The sequence below is a fragment of the Gymnoscopelus braueri genome, assembly GCF_963280865.1.
Source record: "Gymnoscopelus braueri genome assembly, chromosome: 1".
Classification (NCBI taxonomy): Eukaryota; Metazoa; Chordata; class Actinopteri; order Myctophiformes; family Myctophidae; genus Gymnoscopelus; species Gymnoscopelus braueri.
In genome coordinates this window covers 13,570,449-13,588,756 of record NC_137603.1, presented here as the reverse complement: position 1 = coordinate 13,588,756, position 18,308 = coordinate 13,570,449, and the positions used below count along the sequence as shown (strand labels likewise).

At 38.6% G+C, this 18,308-nt stretch overlaps 1 protein-coding gene across 3 annotated transcripts in view; it reads right to left on the bottom strand.

The window, feature by feature from the left end:
- tdrd3 (tudor domain containing 3) overlaps positions 1–18,308 on the bottom strand; it is a 34,398-nt gene that overhangs the window by 15,352 nt on the left and 738 nt on the right. For all 3 annotated transcript variants that reach the window (XM_080439680.1, XM_080439681.1, XM_080439682.1), the window contains exons 2-8: positions 17,151–17,235; positions 13,500–13,565; positions 9,809–9,969; positions 6,065–6,206; positions 4,320–4,391; positions 3,375–3,524; positions 1,154–1,315 (exon numbers count right to left, since the gene is read on the bottom strand). In XM_080439680.1, coding sequence (XP_080295806.1) covers positions 1,154–1,315; positions 3,375–3,524; positions 4,320–4,391; positions 6,065–6,206; positions 9,809–9,969; positions 13,500–13,565; positions 17,151–17,235 — 838 coding nt within the window. The remainder of the gene's footprint in view (positions 1–1,153; positions 1,316–3,374; positions 3,525–4,319; positions 4,392–6,064; positions 6,207–9,808; positions 9,970–13,499; positions 13,566–17,150; positions 17,236–18,308) is intronic.

Here is an 18,308-nt window from a genome sequence, read left to right as displayed (position 1 = left end):
TATAAAATAATTGCGATTAGACGATTAGGTAAAAATTGTGACAGGCCTAGATGGAAAACCAAAAACGGTGAGTACATTCGAGCCAAGGTACCATGCGATGGAACGGCAACATGAATCTTGTTTTTCCAAATCTAAGCCGACTAGGTTTAGCCCACAAATCGCTAAAGTTGAAAGCAACGTTTGTGCGCCATCAGGCCTGCCACCGACCGACCCTCAATGGAAAGGGCTTGGCAAGGATTCTGAATCGTGACATATTTTTTAATGAGTATGGATAATAAGCAATTATGAACGACTCAGGGAGCTGGATCCAGGAGAGAGGCATGTGACTGATTAACATTTAGATTGTGACTATTAGACTGACCCTGCCTAACAGTCACAAAAGGAAGAGGGAAAAAAAGAAAAAAGAACATTAACCCATTAAGACTTGAAGGCGATTCTTTAAAATGTTTTCTAAATCCTAACAGTTTTTTGAAAAAATTAAAATTAAAAATCAAGATTTTTCAAAAATAGCAGATCTACAAGCTCATAGCGCGGCACTCGGTGCCGCGCTATGAGCTTGTATATCTGCTATTTTTGAATAGCCAAAGAAACCTAAAGTGACACAGATGCGTTCCAGGTCTTAATGGGTTAAAATAGCGGGCAGAATGCCTATCTTTTAAATCTTGTATTCGGGTAAGGATAAATTCAAGCTTCAGTATAATAATTCATGACTGCTGCTGGACACTTCTATCATTTTCTTTCCTCTTTCCAAAAGCATTGAAGCAGTGAGGTTTCAAACTTTTTTTTGCCTGAGCTACGCCAATGGGCAAGTAAAACATTTAAGGCACACCTGTGTTTGAAGCCAAAAGTAGTCAATCTGCCAGCTCAGAACGCACGGCTTATAAATAAAATAAAATGTCCACCTATAATGCAAGCCCAACAGACGGACGAAGTACTATATTAGTTACTGTGCAAAGTACTATGTAGTAAATGAAATAATAATTCACAACTTTTTGTATAGTTTGTATATATTGCAAACTTGTGGTTGTCAGAAAGTTCAAAGAGACACCTGGACTTGTCTGTTTAGGAACTACTGCATTAAAGTGAACATGAACAGTACAAATTTACACCGACTACTGCCTCTCAGGTTCGGACCGAGTGACTATCTTCTCACCAGCTCACGATAGTTTCCATAGTTTCCATCTTGTCTGCTCTCACTCCTCTCGACCCTTTCCTCCCGTCGGCGTGGCTTGAATGATTCACGGCCGCGGTAGGAGGACCCGATGCTGCTCAAGTTACCGCCTGCATTCACTCCACCACCGAAGGTACGGGGACCCTAGAGAAAGGAGAAAAATTAGGTTCTCAAAAAAACACTACATGCAGTGAGGATCTGGACTAGGCAGAAATCAATTGTGCTAATTGATTTTCCTGATTCTATTCTCCATAATGCCTGTACTTGCAGTAGTGTCAATGTATCTGAAAATAGTTAGTATTAAAATACCTGGTATTGCACACGAAAAATTCGGCCTTGCTAATTTAACTCAGAGTTAAAATTACTGAAAGTTAAAGTAACACTGGCTCAGAGTTAAAATTACTGAAAGTTAAAGTAACACTGGCTCAGAGAGTTAAAATTACTGAAAGTTAAAGTAACACTGGCTCAGAGAGTTAAAATTACTGAAAGTTAAAGTAACTCTGGCTCAGAATTAAATTAACACTGTTAACAATGGTTTTCTAAGTGTTATTTCTCTTAACTTTTAGCTGTCACAAGCACACAACACTAAAGGAGTTGACAGGAGGCAAACTCTAATATTAGCTGCTCCAATACTTGAACCACTCATTTCACAGAAGTTCTGCTTTGCCATGGTTGTTTATGTCTAAAGTGTGATACATCCTCCAACACATAGGGTAGGCAATAACTACAGAATTATCATCGAGAACTTTGGCAGTGCCTGTCAGAACAAAGTTTGGACGTTCTTGTATCTCTGAGATGTAACTAGCCGAAGAAAGTTTGGACAGAACATTGGGATTGGGCAGACGTTTAAAGTGGGCGCGATATATTTCGTTTTGCTTCTGCATTCTGCCAAAGGCTTGATTCTGCGAGCAGCGAAATACAACGCATCGAAGGGAGATCCAGATCATACATGGGCAACTGGCGGCCCTCAGGTTAATATCAGAATACTGATGTATTATTGATTTCAGCTGTTACAATTCCAAACATGCAAACATGACCCTCTGTAATTACTTCCTTCTATATTAGTAACTTAATGACTAGTATTAAAATTCTATTTTCTTTTTTATGTCCAATGTATTTCTATTTAAGTTCATAAAGTTAACATAAGTATAACTAAATGCATTTGCAATAAAATAAAAATGTAACTTTTCAGGATTCCAATTAAAAAATAGCAAAAAATAATCTGGATTCCAAGATCCAGATTGAAGAAAAATAGCAAAAATAGCAGATCTACAAGCTCAAAACGCGTCGCGCTGCGACGTGTTTTGAGCTTGTAGATCGCCTATTTTTGCTACTTTTGTGTGACATAGAAAGGCGAAAAAAGTTAAAATACAGAGAGACAGTATGCAATGTGGCCCTCTGGAGTGAGTGTGGAAATACAGTGGCCCCTCTCCATCATCAAAGTTGCCCACCGCTGATCTAAATGGTAAAACCACCAATTCCAGCGCTGTCTATATACACTGCTTCAGTGGCTCAAAAGTGACATAGCGAGCAGTGGGGTATTGCTAGGCAGATTCATTGACCTATATGGGCAGATTACTGACTGGGCAGGGTCTGGTGTTCTCAGAACGCAGAACCGAGTTCAGAGGCAGTGTAAAACACTTTTGTCCTCTCCGATCTTTCATCGGATTGGCAAGCCCTTTAAGAAAACCGAAGAAAGTTCTTGTTTGTTTGGACTGGCCCCCTTAACTCATTCACTGCCAAGGATGTAATGGACGTGTTCTTTTCTAAAAGCCCAATTGTATATCTGTATATATCTAATCATTCAACAGCATAATTAGGTATATAAATGTTAATGTTGAAATGTAGCCACTGTTGGGCTATTGGTGTCCACAGTAGACAATATTGGCAAATAAAGTTGTGTCCCTTAAAAATACAAAAGGAAAAGTATTGTTTTAGATGTGTTTGGGCTATTATAGACAACAAATATTGCTCAAATACAGAAAACCAGAGAATAGGGTATTGGATGTCAGAGACATAAAACAGGAACGGCTCAAATTACAAGGAACTAGACGATGACCTTGTGGGGAAGTGGAAAGTTTTACTTTCAAATGAGCTTTATTTCACTATAGCCTGAATGGTTATTTGTTTTCTTTTATGGGATAATGACTCATATATACTGAAGAGAAAAGGAATACACACACACACACACACACACACACACCTCTTTGGCCTTGGCCACCTCGGCAATGGCCGCTATCCGCTGCTTTTCAAACTCATCGTTCTCGTCGGCCGTCTTGGCGGTGCTGGTGCTCTGCAGCGTCTTCCTCTGGTCCAGTTCCCTGCTGTCTACTTCATCCTTCCTCGCACATTTCTACAGGAAAACGAGGGAGAGGGACACATCATCACATCATCTCTCATGTGGATTGAGCAGATTTCATTTTCATTTTCAGACCAAAACATTCTGTCTATATCAGTGGTTCTCAAACTTTTAATTGTCAAAGACCCCCAAAAATATGTATTTGGCCACAGACCCCCCATCTCAAAATATGTTGTTCCAGGGACCCCCCAGAAGCAAAGATTGGAGTTAAAAATGTTCACTTTAAAAGAATACATATATCCAAAGATTTGCACACATTTTCACTATCTTTCAAAAACAGCAGATCTACAAGCTCATAGCGCGGCACTCGGTGCCGCGCTATGAGCGTGTATATCTGCTGTTTTTGAACAGCCAAAGTGCAAAATAATGCTTTTTTAGCTAAAAAAAAAAATTTACACAGATGCGTTCCAGGTCTTAGTGGGTTATTTATGAGTGACACACTATAGGTTAGAAGAAAAAGAAGGGATGACGTATTTTTTTTTACCCGTCATCCCTTCTCTCTCGTCTTTTTTTTCCGTGTCCTTCAAACCCCATCTTTCCCCATCGCTCTGTGTTCTGTTTACTTGAAATGCCGCGAGTAAAAGAAAAACGTGTTCCAGGAATAGCACGGTTTGCTTAGCCTACTTTAATTCAATCAATCATTCATTCGTCAGTAGGGTGTCAGTAAACAAACAAAAAACAATGTAGTGTATATTATAAGTCGAGGTTCTAAGTACATTGAGTGAGTGAATGCAGCAACGGTAAGGCTTAAAATAAAATAAAAAGGGTGTCATCAACATCCATCCCTACCTGTCCAAATGGCACGAAGGGAGGAGGTCCACCTTCTGCACTAATGTTATACCTGCTGAGTTTGGCCAGGCTCTGGAGGTAAAATAGAAAACACATGGACGTCAGCAAACTTGCATGTGAGTCAGTGATCACACACAGTATTACCATTTAGAATGAAGATAAATGCACGTCAGACAGAGTTGATTTCGTCGACTAAAACTACGACGAAAAATGTTCGTCGACTGCCTTTTTACACTGATGAAAACTAAATAAAAACTAAATAAAAACTCAGCTATGATGGCTAAAACTTAAGACTAAATATATTGACAATTTCATCAACAAATAAAAACTAGACTAAAATGTTAGTGAGGGATCTAGTGGAGAAGAGATCCAGTAGAACTAAAAGACAAGTCATTTTATGTTTGGTTGCTCGTGGGCGTTGCGCTCTGAAAATAGCCGATCTACAAGCTCGCGACGCGTTGTGAGCTTGTAGATCGGCTATTTTCAGCATGCAACCAAGTGTAAATTCAGTCATTACGGCACCATCAAGGCACCACCAAAATACATTATAGTCGACTAAATCAACGGTAGATTTAGTCGACTAAAATCTTATGATATTTAGTCGACTAAAACTATGACTAAAACTAAATGGAATTTTATTCAAAAGACTATGACTAAAACTAAATCAAAATTTGCTGTCAAAATCAACACTGACGTCAGACTGAACACAGTCACTGCTTCATTTTCATGACCTGACTGAACACCACGTTTAAAATCGTTAAAAGTTGAAGGTGAATGATGGAACAAACATGCATGGGTTTGTTGCCATTACATTACAGGTGTTAATTAGCCAGCTATTTGGGCACAATATATGTTGTTGGACCCGATACAAAATTCATTACACTTTACATGAGGTAAAACATTATAATAAAATATTAAATATATATTATTTATATTTTTAATTGTATCAGTTGTTTAGCTCATGCAAAGTGTAAAAAAAAAAATCATACATTTAGAATACGGTATGTACTTTGTCCCTACAACATTTATCGGAGTTCAGATTAGTAGGCCTGTCACAATTATTACATAATCGTCTTATCGCAATTATTTTATATCATCGCAATTATTTTTTGCATAATCGTCATAATCGTCATAATCAATTCCATGTTAAAAATATTTTCAAAAAATGACAAAAATAGTGGAAATAGCCGATCTATAAGCTCAAAACGCGTCGCGACGCGTTTTGAGCTTATAGATTGGCTATTTCCACTATTAATGTTTATTTTTAAGTATAAAGTAATTAAATATGTGTTATTTGTCATAATCTGCCCTGTGCAACTTTTGTTTACGAAAGCTAAAAGCCAAACAGAAATGTAATTCTTATTCATAACGTTCCATCAATTTTCAACGACAGAAACACAATTAAATGGTTAATCGCAACTATTTGAGTGATAATTAATCGTCAACTTAAATTTGTAATCGTGACAGCCCTACGGATTAGCGGCTTAGTGTGCGCCGCTGCCCCGCCCCTCATTTGTTTAACAGGTTCCAGGTAAACTCTCAGATACTAAATGTCACACCCCATGCTCGTGATGTGAAACGACTGTATAATGTCCTTGTGTTCTTTGTCAGGAGAACACATGATACATGACTTAGGTCGACCCAGTGTGCTCGGCAGCACCACGGTGGCCAAAAGTTCCATTGTTCCCCTTTTAAGCTTGCATAATTGACGAATTATAATTAAAAAGAAAAATGATCCCTCTCACCCTCTGCAGTTCCCATTTCTCCACCATGTGATCGACCTCTCCTCCCAGGACGGAGATTTTGGAATCGTCCAGGAGCAGAAGACCATTTTTTACTTCGACCGTACCGAGGAGCTTTACCTTTGTTCCAGGGGGGGTGTTTAAACTGAAAAACATTTGCATGTTAAACCAACAAAAATGTATAATAATGGTGCATTTATATAGCACCTTTATCTAAAGCACTTTGCATTACATTCACGCAAACATTCTCACACTGATGGCTAGGGCTGTGAATCTTCTGCTATCTCACAATTCGATTTGATTTCCGATTCTGGGGGTCAAGATTCCGATTTTTGACGATTTTTTCAAAACGCGATTCAAAAACGATGTTTTCCGATTCAAAGCGATTCTCGATAAAAAAAACGTTTTTTTCCCCGATTCAGCCCAGAACTTGCCACTTCTCAAAAATGTCATACAAAAAAATTATAATAAAGTAAAAATCTTTTTTTTTTTTGAGAATCGATTCTGAATCGTCCAACATGAGAATCGCGATTCTTATTCGAATCGATTTTTTCCTCACACCCCTACTGATGGCAGAGGTAACCACGCAAGGCACCACCGTGCTCATCGGGAACAGTTAGGGGGTTCTGTGTTTTGCTCAAGGTCACTTCAACACTGACTAACCCAAAGGCGAGCCGGCGATCGAACCGGGAAGGAACCTTCCATTTTCCAAGCTGCCGCTCTACCACCAGAGCGCCACTGCCGCCCGCAGAACCGAAGGAAATGTAAAATGCATATATTGACTGCTGCTGCTGAGGCGTAATATTTTCCACCATCATTGCATGCACTACAACACCGACCTTAACAAACTTTTAGGAATCAAAAAGGCCAGTCCCTTCTTCCACATTCCTATCCCCGCCATGCATACCATCAGTGGTGGAAAGTAACTAAGTACATTTACTTAAGTACTGTACTTAAGTACAATTTTGAGGTATTTGTACTTTACTTGAGTATTTCCAATTTCCAATACTTTTACTTCTACTCCACTACATCTCAGAGGCAAATATTGTACTTTTACTCCACTACAATTATTTGAAAACTTTAGTTACTAGTTACTTTTCAGATATAAACTATGATATAATGAAACATACATTAACCACTTTAGCCCTATTTTATACATAGGCTATTTGAAAATAGCCGATCTACAAGCTCACAACGCGTCGCATCGCGACGCGTTGTGAGCTTGTAGATCGGCTATTTTCAAATATTTAGTACTTTTACTTTTGGTACTTTAAGTACATTTTGATGCCAATACTTTTGTACTTTTACTCAAGTATTTTTTTTATTTGGGATTTTTACTTGTAACAGAGTATTTTTATATTGCAGTATTGGTACTTTTACTTAAGTACAGAATTTGAGTACTTTTTCCACCACTGCATACCATTTCCTAAATGACATGGAGCAGCGCCAGGGTACGGCTATACTGAGGGTAAGAGGGGACTGTGAATAATCCCAGTCCCTCACCCATCCTCACGGTAAATTAAAAGCCCTTCTATTTCATCAGGCCTGATAAGGCCTGTGTCGCTCTCATTAGGGAAGCACAGGGACTTAGGGGGGATTTTCCAGCTACTGATGCCAAAGCAGCAATTAGGGATTTTTGTGACGAACCGCTGAGCTGGACAGAGCGCCCTCAGGATAGTGGACAGCGTGGAAACGAGGCTCTCTCTGTACTTTCCATGATCGCACACGTGCACAATCGCGCAAACACACTACTCACTCTCCTCAATCTTGCTACTTAACCCATTAAGACCTTGAACGCATCTGTCATTTTTAGATTTCTCTGGCTTTTCTAAAATAGCAGATATACAAGCTCATAGCTATGAGCTTGTATATCTGCTATTTTTGAAAAAAAAAACGTTTGTGCAAATCTTTGAATATATATATTTTTAACTCAAATCTTTGCTTCTGGGGATTCTAAATGTCTTCTAAATCCTAACTGTTTTTTGAAAAACGTATGTTTCTATATTAGTTTCTCATGTCAAGGACCCCCAAAATGATAGGTAATTGGCTGCGGACCCCCATCTCAAAATATTTAGTTCCAGGGACCACAAGAAGCAAAGATTTTAGTTACAAATGTTCGCTTAATATATATATATATATTATTATTATTTTATTTTTATTTTTTTCTTCTTTTTTTTTAAGCGAACATTTGTAACAAAAAAAAATATATTTATTTATTTATTTTCAAAGATTTGCACACATTTTCACGATTTTTCAAAAATAGCAGATCTACAAGCTCATAGCGCGGCACTATGAGCTTGTATATCTGCTATTTTTGAATAGCCAAAGAAATCTTAAAATGACACGGATGCATTCCAGGTCTCAATGGCTTAATTCTCCTCTCCCCTCTATCGCGCGGCACTCTCACACACACTGATCAGGCCCCCACACACACAAGCTACATCCTGCTTGTAATCCATCTCGTCCCTTCACACACGCTCATGCAAAAAAAAAAAACGTGCACTATCTAGGAACAGTAACCAGTGTTGTTGCTAGAGCCCGTGTCAGTGTGTGTGTGTGTCTATGTGTGTGTGTGTGTGTGTAAGCACGGCTCATGAAGAGGGGATTTGTTCGGGTTCGCCTCTCTCCTCTTCCTAACAGCCGAGTCTGGGAAAGCTTTTCTTTGCCCACTCCACCTGTACACACTAGCTACTAGCTAGTCGCCATGGCAGCAGTCGCCACGGCCACCGTTTCCAGGCTTGGAGATGCCATTAACCCCTTAAGACCTGGAACGCATCTGTGTAATTTTTTAGATTTGGGCAAAAAAAATAAGCATTATTTTACACTTTGGCTATTAAAAAAATAGCAGATATACAAGCTCGTAGCGTGGCATCGAGTGCCGCGCTACGAGCTTGTAGATCTGCTATTTTCAGATTTTTCTTTTTAAATGTGTGCAAATCTGTGAATGTATTCTTTTAAAGCGAACATTTTTAACTCAAATCTTTGCTTCTGTGGGGGGTCCCTGGAACCAAATATTTTGAGATGGGGGGGGGGGGGGGTCGCGGCCAAATACATATCATTTTGGGGAGTCCTTGACAATTATGAAAAAGTTTGAGCACCACTGATATAGAAACATACGTTATTTTTTTGTTCGGATTTAGAAGACATTTGTAGAATCGGCTTCAGGTCTTAAGGGGTTAACACAGGGAATTGTTAGCTGATCAGCTGCCACCGAGTGGAAATTGATGTTAAAATGGAAAAATGGGGGCATGTGGTGGGATGAGGGTATTGACTGAAAGGGGGGGGGGGGGGTCAAGCCATCTGTGCGTGAAGTAGGGTATGTTGTGAGGCAAGATAGAGGAGAGCAGAAGAGACAAAACTAGAGATTCTAGGTATAAATCTACATGCATCCCGCTATATGTAGTATTAAGGTCAGAGACCAACGGTGACCTCGTGGTTTGATTTTAATTCATAGGGTTACAACTGTAAAAACTGCAGTATCGACAATTATAATATAGTTATTATAGTTTGAAAGTGTGTACAAAGTGTTCAGATCTTTTCAACACAACTTGAATCAATATTATTAACTATAACTACTGAGCTACTATTTAGGATAGCAGCTATTGTAGTAGTCACTCTAAAAGGTATGAGTGTAATCTAGAGTTGTCACTAGAACATGTTGCGTGAAACATAAAAACACACCAGACGTTCAGAAAGTCAGATATTATACCGTGGCATTTCAAACTAAACGCCAACACATTTCTTCACCTGATCTTGGACAGCTGTTTGACTTCCAGTCCTATACAGGTGGTGTGTCCATCAGTCATTTGTAGTCGCAGCATTCTGGGAGCTGCCTGAGACTCCTCGTGGTCTTTGGGGGCTGAGATGTTCCTCACCTTCTGTACCTGAAGGACACATGGCCCTTCCAGCTGGCCATATGCAAAGTGACAAACAACATAATTAGTACAGTAATATCTCCACAAAAGGTGTAATAAATACACAGAGACAGGTATTCCACCGTATAAAACGGTAAGTGTCTGGATATCAAAATATACCAGTGTTGATTTTGACAGCTAATTTTGATTTGGTTTTAATCATAGTTTTTTGAATAACATTCCATTTAGTTTTAGTCATATTTTAGTCATCAGAAATGTTTTAGTTTTTGTCTAGATTTAGTCGAATAAATATCCTAAGATTTTAGTCGACTAAATCTACAGTTGATTTAGTCGACTATAATGTATTTTGGCGGTGCCTTGATGGCGTCGTAATGGCTGATTGTACACTTGTTTGCATGCTGAAAATAGCCGATCTACAAGCTCACAACACGTCGCGCTTGTGAGCTTGTAGACCTGCTATTTTCAGAGCGCAACCAAACATAAAATGACTTCTTTTAGTTCTACTGGATCTCTTCTCCACTAGATCCCTCACTAACATTTTAATCTAGTTTATATTTGTTGACGAAATTGTCAATATATTTAGTCATGTTTTAGTCATCGTAGCTTAGTTTTTATTTAGTTTTTATTTAGTTTTCGTCAGTGAAAAAAGGTAGTCGACAAACATTTTTCGTCATAGTTTTGGTCGACTAATATACTAATAGTAAAAATAACAGACTATGACATTAAATGTAACATGTTTCATTGTCAACCGTAATAGTAAAAAACCCACGACTGAGCAATGAAAAGTACAATAGAAGCAAAGCACCCTGTCTGTTCGTATAGCCTTGCGAGCAATTCGTTGAGGAATTGAGAATGCCTGGTGGCAAAAGGTGTATAGGGTCGCTCAGGGTAATAATATTACACTGACAGATGGAGTTATGGAGTTGGAGAGTATCGGCTTGCTGAAATGTCTTTTGTTTGGCGCCGACTGCTATTGATGTTGTGACAGTCGAGGGCAAGCTGAACCTTTCTGTCGACACTGTTTGCTAGCATGTCTGACTAGGATGTTTGATGACGGTTTTGTTTGTTGTTCTGTTCAGAGTTGGGAATGTTTGCTAGCTGGGTTTCCCTTTGATAAGTGCTAATTTGTAAGCGTGGCATATTGTTTCGTGAACAATTCAGATGGACGTATCTGATCAGCTGAGCGAGGCAGGGAATCTCCATTGGATCTCACACACACATGCCGGGGTCAGACGTAACTCTTTAGTTTTAGCTAGCCTAGCCAGTTTCTTTTGAAATAATATGGTGGCTGCGTTCTGTCTGATATGGTTAGTTGTAGCGGTTGTACTGTGAAAAGTAGTGGCTATTTTGTGGCTGAGAGCAGTGCTGGCCTTAGGTTAGTTTTAAGCCATTGAGACCTGGAACGCATCTGTGTCATTTTTAGATTTTGAGCTAAAAAGCATTATTATACAGTTTGGCTTTTGAAAAATAGCAGATATACAAGCTCGTAGCGCGGCACAGAGTGCCGCGCTACGAGCTTGTAGATCTGCTATTTTTGAAAAATCGAGAAAATGTGTGCAGATTAATATATTTATATTCTTTTAAAGCAAACATTTTTAACTCAAATCTTTGCTTCTGGGGATTATACAAATCTAAATTCTAACAGTTTCTTGAAAAAAATTATGTCGCTATAATCAGTGGTTCTCAATTTTTATCATCTCAAGGACCCCCAAGATTATATGTATTTGGCCGTGGACCCCCATCTCAAAATATGTTGTTCCAGGGACCCCCCAGAAGCTTTAAAAAATATATACATTCAAAGATTTTCACAAACTTTCGCGCTATGAGCTTATGTAGATCAGCTATTTTTTAATAGCCAACGTGTAAAATAATGGTTAAAGTGGTTACACAGATGCGTTCTCGGTCTTAAAGGGTTAAAGCAGTGTTAGTCCTGTATGAGCAGGTGTAGAGGGGGGGGGGGTGGTGGTTCTGGGATGCTGGAATGAGCCTGCTCTGTGTCATGAACCCCAAGCTCAACGAAGCATCAGTTAAGAAGAGGAAGGTGGTGCCCCATCTGATGATGACACCATGTGACATACTCACAAAATAACAGCTACCTTTGCATTCACAATTCATAGGTGTGGTGTCATGATGGAGCTCACGTTAGGTTAGGTAGAGTTGAGAATGCCTGACAACCTGTCACATGGTCCAGTAGAGTTATGATGGCATAGGCCTATACACTACAGTAACCACTGGTTGGGTTGGTACATAATTTAACATCTGTATGGGGCCTTCCCGACAGAATGTTCACTAAAATTCAGTTCAATCTGGTGAAGATTATGACATGTTATCAATACATTTATATATATAGATTATATAGGGATACATTTATATACAGATACCCAGATATCTCTAAACGGGGATCATCCCACATTTCATATATGGGAGAGACTTGTTTGGGCTTTACATTTACCTTTAGGTTCACCTTGGATTCACTTACAATTGGCAATTAAAAGTAAACTGATTATATCAGATATATGTGAGGTGCTCTAATTGAATTGATTTTTTTTGTTCTTGTATCTTGTTTCAAGAGATAGCTTATTTTTGTTTTGTTTTTAAGCTATGGGTTGTTAAAGAGACGTATTAAATTAGCAGCTCTGATGGCTCACTTCCTAAATACTCATACTTGGGGGGTAGGCACATGTCCCACATGACATATAACAAGGGGTACTATGCAATATCTTATTCTGTGTGCCTGAGGGGGAGCAGCTCACAGAACCCTCAAATTATCTTCTGCCATCGTTTGTGACATTTTCACTCTAACTGCAGCCGACCGGCTCCGACGTGGGTGAGGAAATTTGATTCTTGAACGCCTCCTTTGCTTAGTGTGTCAGGGCCATCTAGTGGACAAACTGGGAAACTACATTGCAGTAGTTCAGAATCTTCAGGAACTTCCGAGAGCTAAGAGATTAAATCTATAAAGTTTGAATCTCAATATGCCTCCATGGTATGCGTCACGGTATTTCCATTAACCCATTAAGGCCTGAGGTTCCGATACTACAAAATGTCTTCTAAATCCTAACAGTTTTTTGAAATAACTTGTGTTGCTATGTCAGTGGTGCTCAAACTTTCTCATGTCAAGGACCGCAAAATGTATATGTATTTGGTCGTGGACCCCCATCTCAAAATATTTTGTTCCAGGGACCCCTAGGAGCAAAGATTCGAGTTACAAATGTTCGCTTTAAACAATATATATTCAAAGATTTGCACTCATTTTCTCGATTTTTCTAAAAATAGCAGATATACAAGCTCATAGCGCGGTACCGAGTGCCGCGCTATGAGCTTGTATATCTGCTATTTTTGAATAGCCAAAGTGTAAAATAATGCTTCAATCAAAAAATGACACAGATGCGTTCCAGGTCTTAAAGAGTTTAAACTAACTTTTGAAAGGTCTTGTGAGAATAATGTAAGAATGGATGAATGGATTATTAAACATAGCCATTATTTCCCCAACTAACCACAAAGCGCTGCAGAGCAATAGCAGAGGGTCCGACAGGGAACTGAAATAACACGGCATTACTCACCTTCTCGACCCTTCCACTATTGATCTCTGATGGTAGGATCTTTTTGCCAATAGGCCTGAGATCGCTCTGCAAAGAAGAGAAAAGTAGAGTTAAAATAATCATCATACAAGGCTAGATCATACATGGGCAACTGGCGGCCCGGGGGCCACATGCGGCCCCCACCTTCACTTAATGTGGCCCGCAGGTTAATAATGGAATACTGATATATTATTGATTTCAGCTGTTACATTTCCAAACATGACCCGCTTTAACCCATTAATACCTGGAACTGTGTCATTTTTTGATTTGAGCTAAAAAGCATTATTTTACACTTTAGGCTATTCAAAAATAGCAGATCTACAAGCTCATAGCGCGGCACCGAGTGCCGCGCTACGAGCTTGTAGATCTGCTATTTTTGAAAAATCGTGAAAATTTGTGCAAATCTTATGAATATATTTTTTTTTACAGCGAACATTTTTAACTCAAATCTTTGCTTCTGGGGGTCCCTGGAACAACATATTTTGACGGGGGTCCACGGCCAAATACATATAATTTTGGGGGGTCCTTGACATGAAAAAGATTGAGCACCACTGATATAGAAACATACGTTTTTCAGAAAACTGTTGAGATTTAGGAGACATGTAGAATCGGCTTCAGGTCTCAATGGGTTAATTACTTCAGTCTATATTAGTAGCTCACTGAATAGTATTAACATTTTATTGTCTTTTTTATGTCCAATGTATGTCAAGAATAGCAACAAAAACAATCGTGATTCCAATTCAAAAGTAGCAAAAATAGCAGATCTACAAGCTCAAAACGTGTCGCGTTTTGAGCTTGTAGATCTGCTATTTTTGCTACTTTTGTGTGACATAGAATGGCGAAGTACGGCATTCATTTACGAAAAAAAGTTAAAACACAGAGATAAGAGGTGTCTGCCCAACAGTATATGCAATGTGGCCCCTCTGGAGTGAGTGTGGAAATATAGTGGCCCTCACCATCAACGTTGCCCACCCCTGCTCCTCTAGATGAACAATGAACCACTTATACAGCCCTATATACTGTGCAGTGGTGGAAAGTAACTAAGTACATTTACTTAAGTACTGTACTTAAGTACAATTCTGAGGTATTTGTACTTTACTTGAGTATTTCCAATTTCCAATACTTTTACTTCTACTCCACTACATCTCAGAGGCAAATATTGTACTTTTACTCCACTACATTTACTTGAAAACTTTAGTTACTAGTTACTTTTCAGATATAAATTATGATATAATGAAACATACATTAACCACTTTAACCCTATTTTAAACCTAGGCTATTTGAAAATAGCAGATCTACAAGCTCACAACGCGTCGCAATGCGACGCGTTGTGAGCTTGTAGATCGGCTATTTTCAAATATTTAGTACTTTTACTTTTGGTACTTTAAGTACATTTTGATGCCAATACTTTCGTACTTTTACTCAAGTAAAATTTTAATTCTGGACTTTTACTTGTAACAGAGTATTTTTTTATTGCAGTATTGGTACTTTTACTTAAGTAAAGAATTTGAGTACTTTTTACACCACTGGGGATATCAGGGTTAAAGTGATTAATGCACAATGATTCAGCCTGAGACAACAGCTGGATTAAGACAGCCTGGTGGGATTATTATTATATACCGAGCAGGCGGGGGCACAGACCTGGTTGTGACATCACAGATTTGGCTCAATCTCGTTAATTGTGTCCCGTATCTACTCTGTCTACCGCCTCTCTCCTATTTCTCTATTTTGTACCATACACTATGCACAAGAATCATCTTAACACATTAACTGCCAGAATTATTTTCATATTTTTTTAGCCAGTGCCAGAGTTTTTCATTGGAAAAAAAAAAGTACTCAGGAGCCGAAATACAGCATTTTTAAGTTTTAAGTTAACTAGGAAGTGGATAGGAGTCTAGATCTTCAACTAATCATATCTCCTTGGTCTTTGGGTGAAATTGGAAAAAAAAAACATAAAAAAAATAAATAAAAAGAAATTCACTTCACGTAGATCTACGCGATTGGCACGTGGCGGCTTTAAAGCGGTTCGCGTAGATCTACGTGATTGGCAGTCAATGTGTTAACACATTGGGTGCCAGAGGTTTATTAAAATATTATACGTTGAGTGCCTGCATTTCTTCCATCCACTTGCGTTATACGTTTCGTGCTGTGAGAAGCCCCGACGTGGAAGTGCATGTAAACAAAGCGTGCGTGCGAGACGGCGGAGGGTCCCGACTAACGCCTGGAACAATAATATTTCTAACGCGATCCTCCATTGCAGCGTGATCGCCGATCGAAAACGGCTCGTTTCCACCAGATTAAAAAGAAATGGAGATATTAAGCTTTTAGTCAAGGAGATAACATTGAAAACGCCGACCGGAAGGATTTTTGACATGGAGCCAGATCCAGCCTCTTCTTCTCAGAAACTCTTTGGGTGATGTCAAAGTTTCGTTTTAGCGCCCCACGTGGCCCACATGTATAAAAATAGAATTGGGTCAAAAACGGTCCGGACCGTTTTCGGCACTTCTCGTTTGGATCCTCAAAAACGGTCCGGACCGTTTTTGGCATTCAATGTGTTAAGAGTGAACAGAAAATAAATTCATATTTTCACTTTCCATTTAGTTTATCGGAGTGTCTCTTGATTCCACCCACGCTCCTAGCAGAGTGGGTGTGCTGTCACATAACCCTTCAAACTTGGCAGATGAGTTGGAGCTGTGGGGGTCAGACCTGCTTTATCCTTTTTGTTTCCTCAAGTCCTCAAAGATCAAGGTCACAGGCAGTGCAAGGTCACAACGCTGCCCCTATGCTTATACACGGCATGCGGCGTGGGTGTAGAATCTCTCCAAGCCGCATTCCTACTTTTTAAAAGAAGTTTCCTCCTGTGCAACTTCTCATACAATTTGTATGCATTCCAACATACAAAATTGTGTCACAATTCAATTCACAAGTCTCGCTCCACTTCCCTGCAGAGTACACAGCGAATACCCTGTGTTCATTTAACTCAGAAAGTGTACAAATGGAACCAAATGGAGCTGTATTTGTACTCTTATTATTTGTCTCTTAGAGGAGTGAGGGTTTTACTGACTTTACTGTATGTACTGTATATACATATATGTATATACGTGTGTGTGTGTGTGTGTGTGTGTGTGTGTGTGTGCATGTATATATATATATATATATATATATATATATATATATATATACACACACACACACACACTTCTTTTTTCTTTCTTTGCCTCTGGGGGCATCACCTCCTTTTTTGTGTAAAACAGGAACTGTGTTTGGCTCCTCCCCTTTCTTAGTCCACTTCCTCCCGGGTGCTTCTTGTTCACTCCTTCTAACATCAACCCATTTGAAACCTGCGGCCAATTCTACAAATGCCTTCTAATTCCTAACAGTTTTCAGAAAAAACTTAGGTTGCTATATATATATATATCGTTGTTGTCAGGCAGAAACCTCTCATCTCCAAATATTTACTTTTATATCATACTTCATACATCATACTGTATACAGCGACAGCGTCACACAAAAGCGGCAGATCCACTCAGCTCAAAATTAAATGATGGGAAATAAAGTCCACAAGAAACAGCACTGCATATCACACCAAAGGAAGTCAAATATGTTCAAATATTTGTAAGGGGGGTAACTCACATTGAGTCCAATACGAATAATGTCATCGTGTGATACTTTTTCTGCTCCGCCTTTCAGCTCTGCTATCCCCTCATCGCTGAGATACCTGTATGACAACCACAGGGCAATTGGTGAGAAGATTGAAATAAAACAACAACAATAACTATAGTATAAACTTGTTACACATAGATCAGGCGGCATGATTAACCCATTAAGACCTGAGGCCGATTAAAACATTTTTTTCCCTAAATCCTAACGCTTACAAATATATAAATATATAAATATATAAATATATAAATATATAAATATATAAAATATATCATATTCAAAGATTTTCACAATTTAAAAAAAATAGCAGATCTACAAGCTCATGCTTGTATATCTGCTATTTTTGAATAGCCAAAGAAATCTGAAAATGACAAGACGTGTTCCCGGTCTTAATGGGTTAAAAAAAAAACATTTCTTTTTTTACATATGGACTGGGTTAGAATTAGGGTGAAACTACAGTCTCTAAGCTTAGCCAACTAATAAATTGTGCTTTTGCTGTGAACAGTCCCTTATCTGTTATCAGATATCAGTGATGCCAGTTTGCCTGGCAGTGCTACCAAACCACACTGTGATATGATGACATTTGAAGAGAATACATCAATTTAATTTGGGGTACACAAGCATCATCTTTTAGTCTTTAGAGACTACACTGCATAGTTTGCACTAAAACCACATTCATGGAGGTCTCACCATCATCACATACATACGTATCTATAGCCACAAGCAACTCTTTTTAGATCCTATTTTGAGTTAGTTTCATAGCCATTAACAGCTGTAACGACGTTAAAGCAGATAGAAAGAGGATAAATCAAGCCTGCCGTACAGCTGCAATGTTGGTGAGTTTAATGTCAATAATACAATCAGATAGGACTTCTGTTTGGATGTATGGGCTGTCAAGGGTTGGTATTGCAACTCTAGATTCCAGATATTTAAAATAGGATCTAAGAGTTGCTTGCGGCTAACATATCTATCTCTCTCTCACTATATATATATATATATATATATATATATATATATATATATATATATATATATATATATATATATATATATATATGTGTGTGTGTCCCTATATATATATATCTATATATCTATCTGCTTTATATATATATATATATATATATATATATA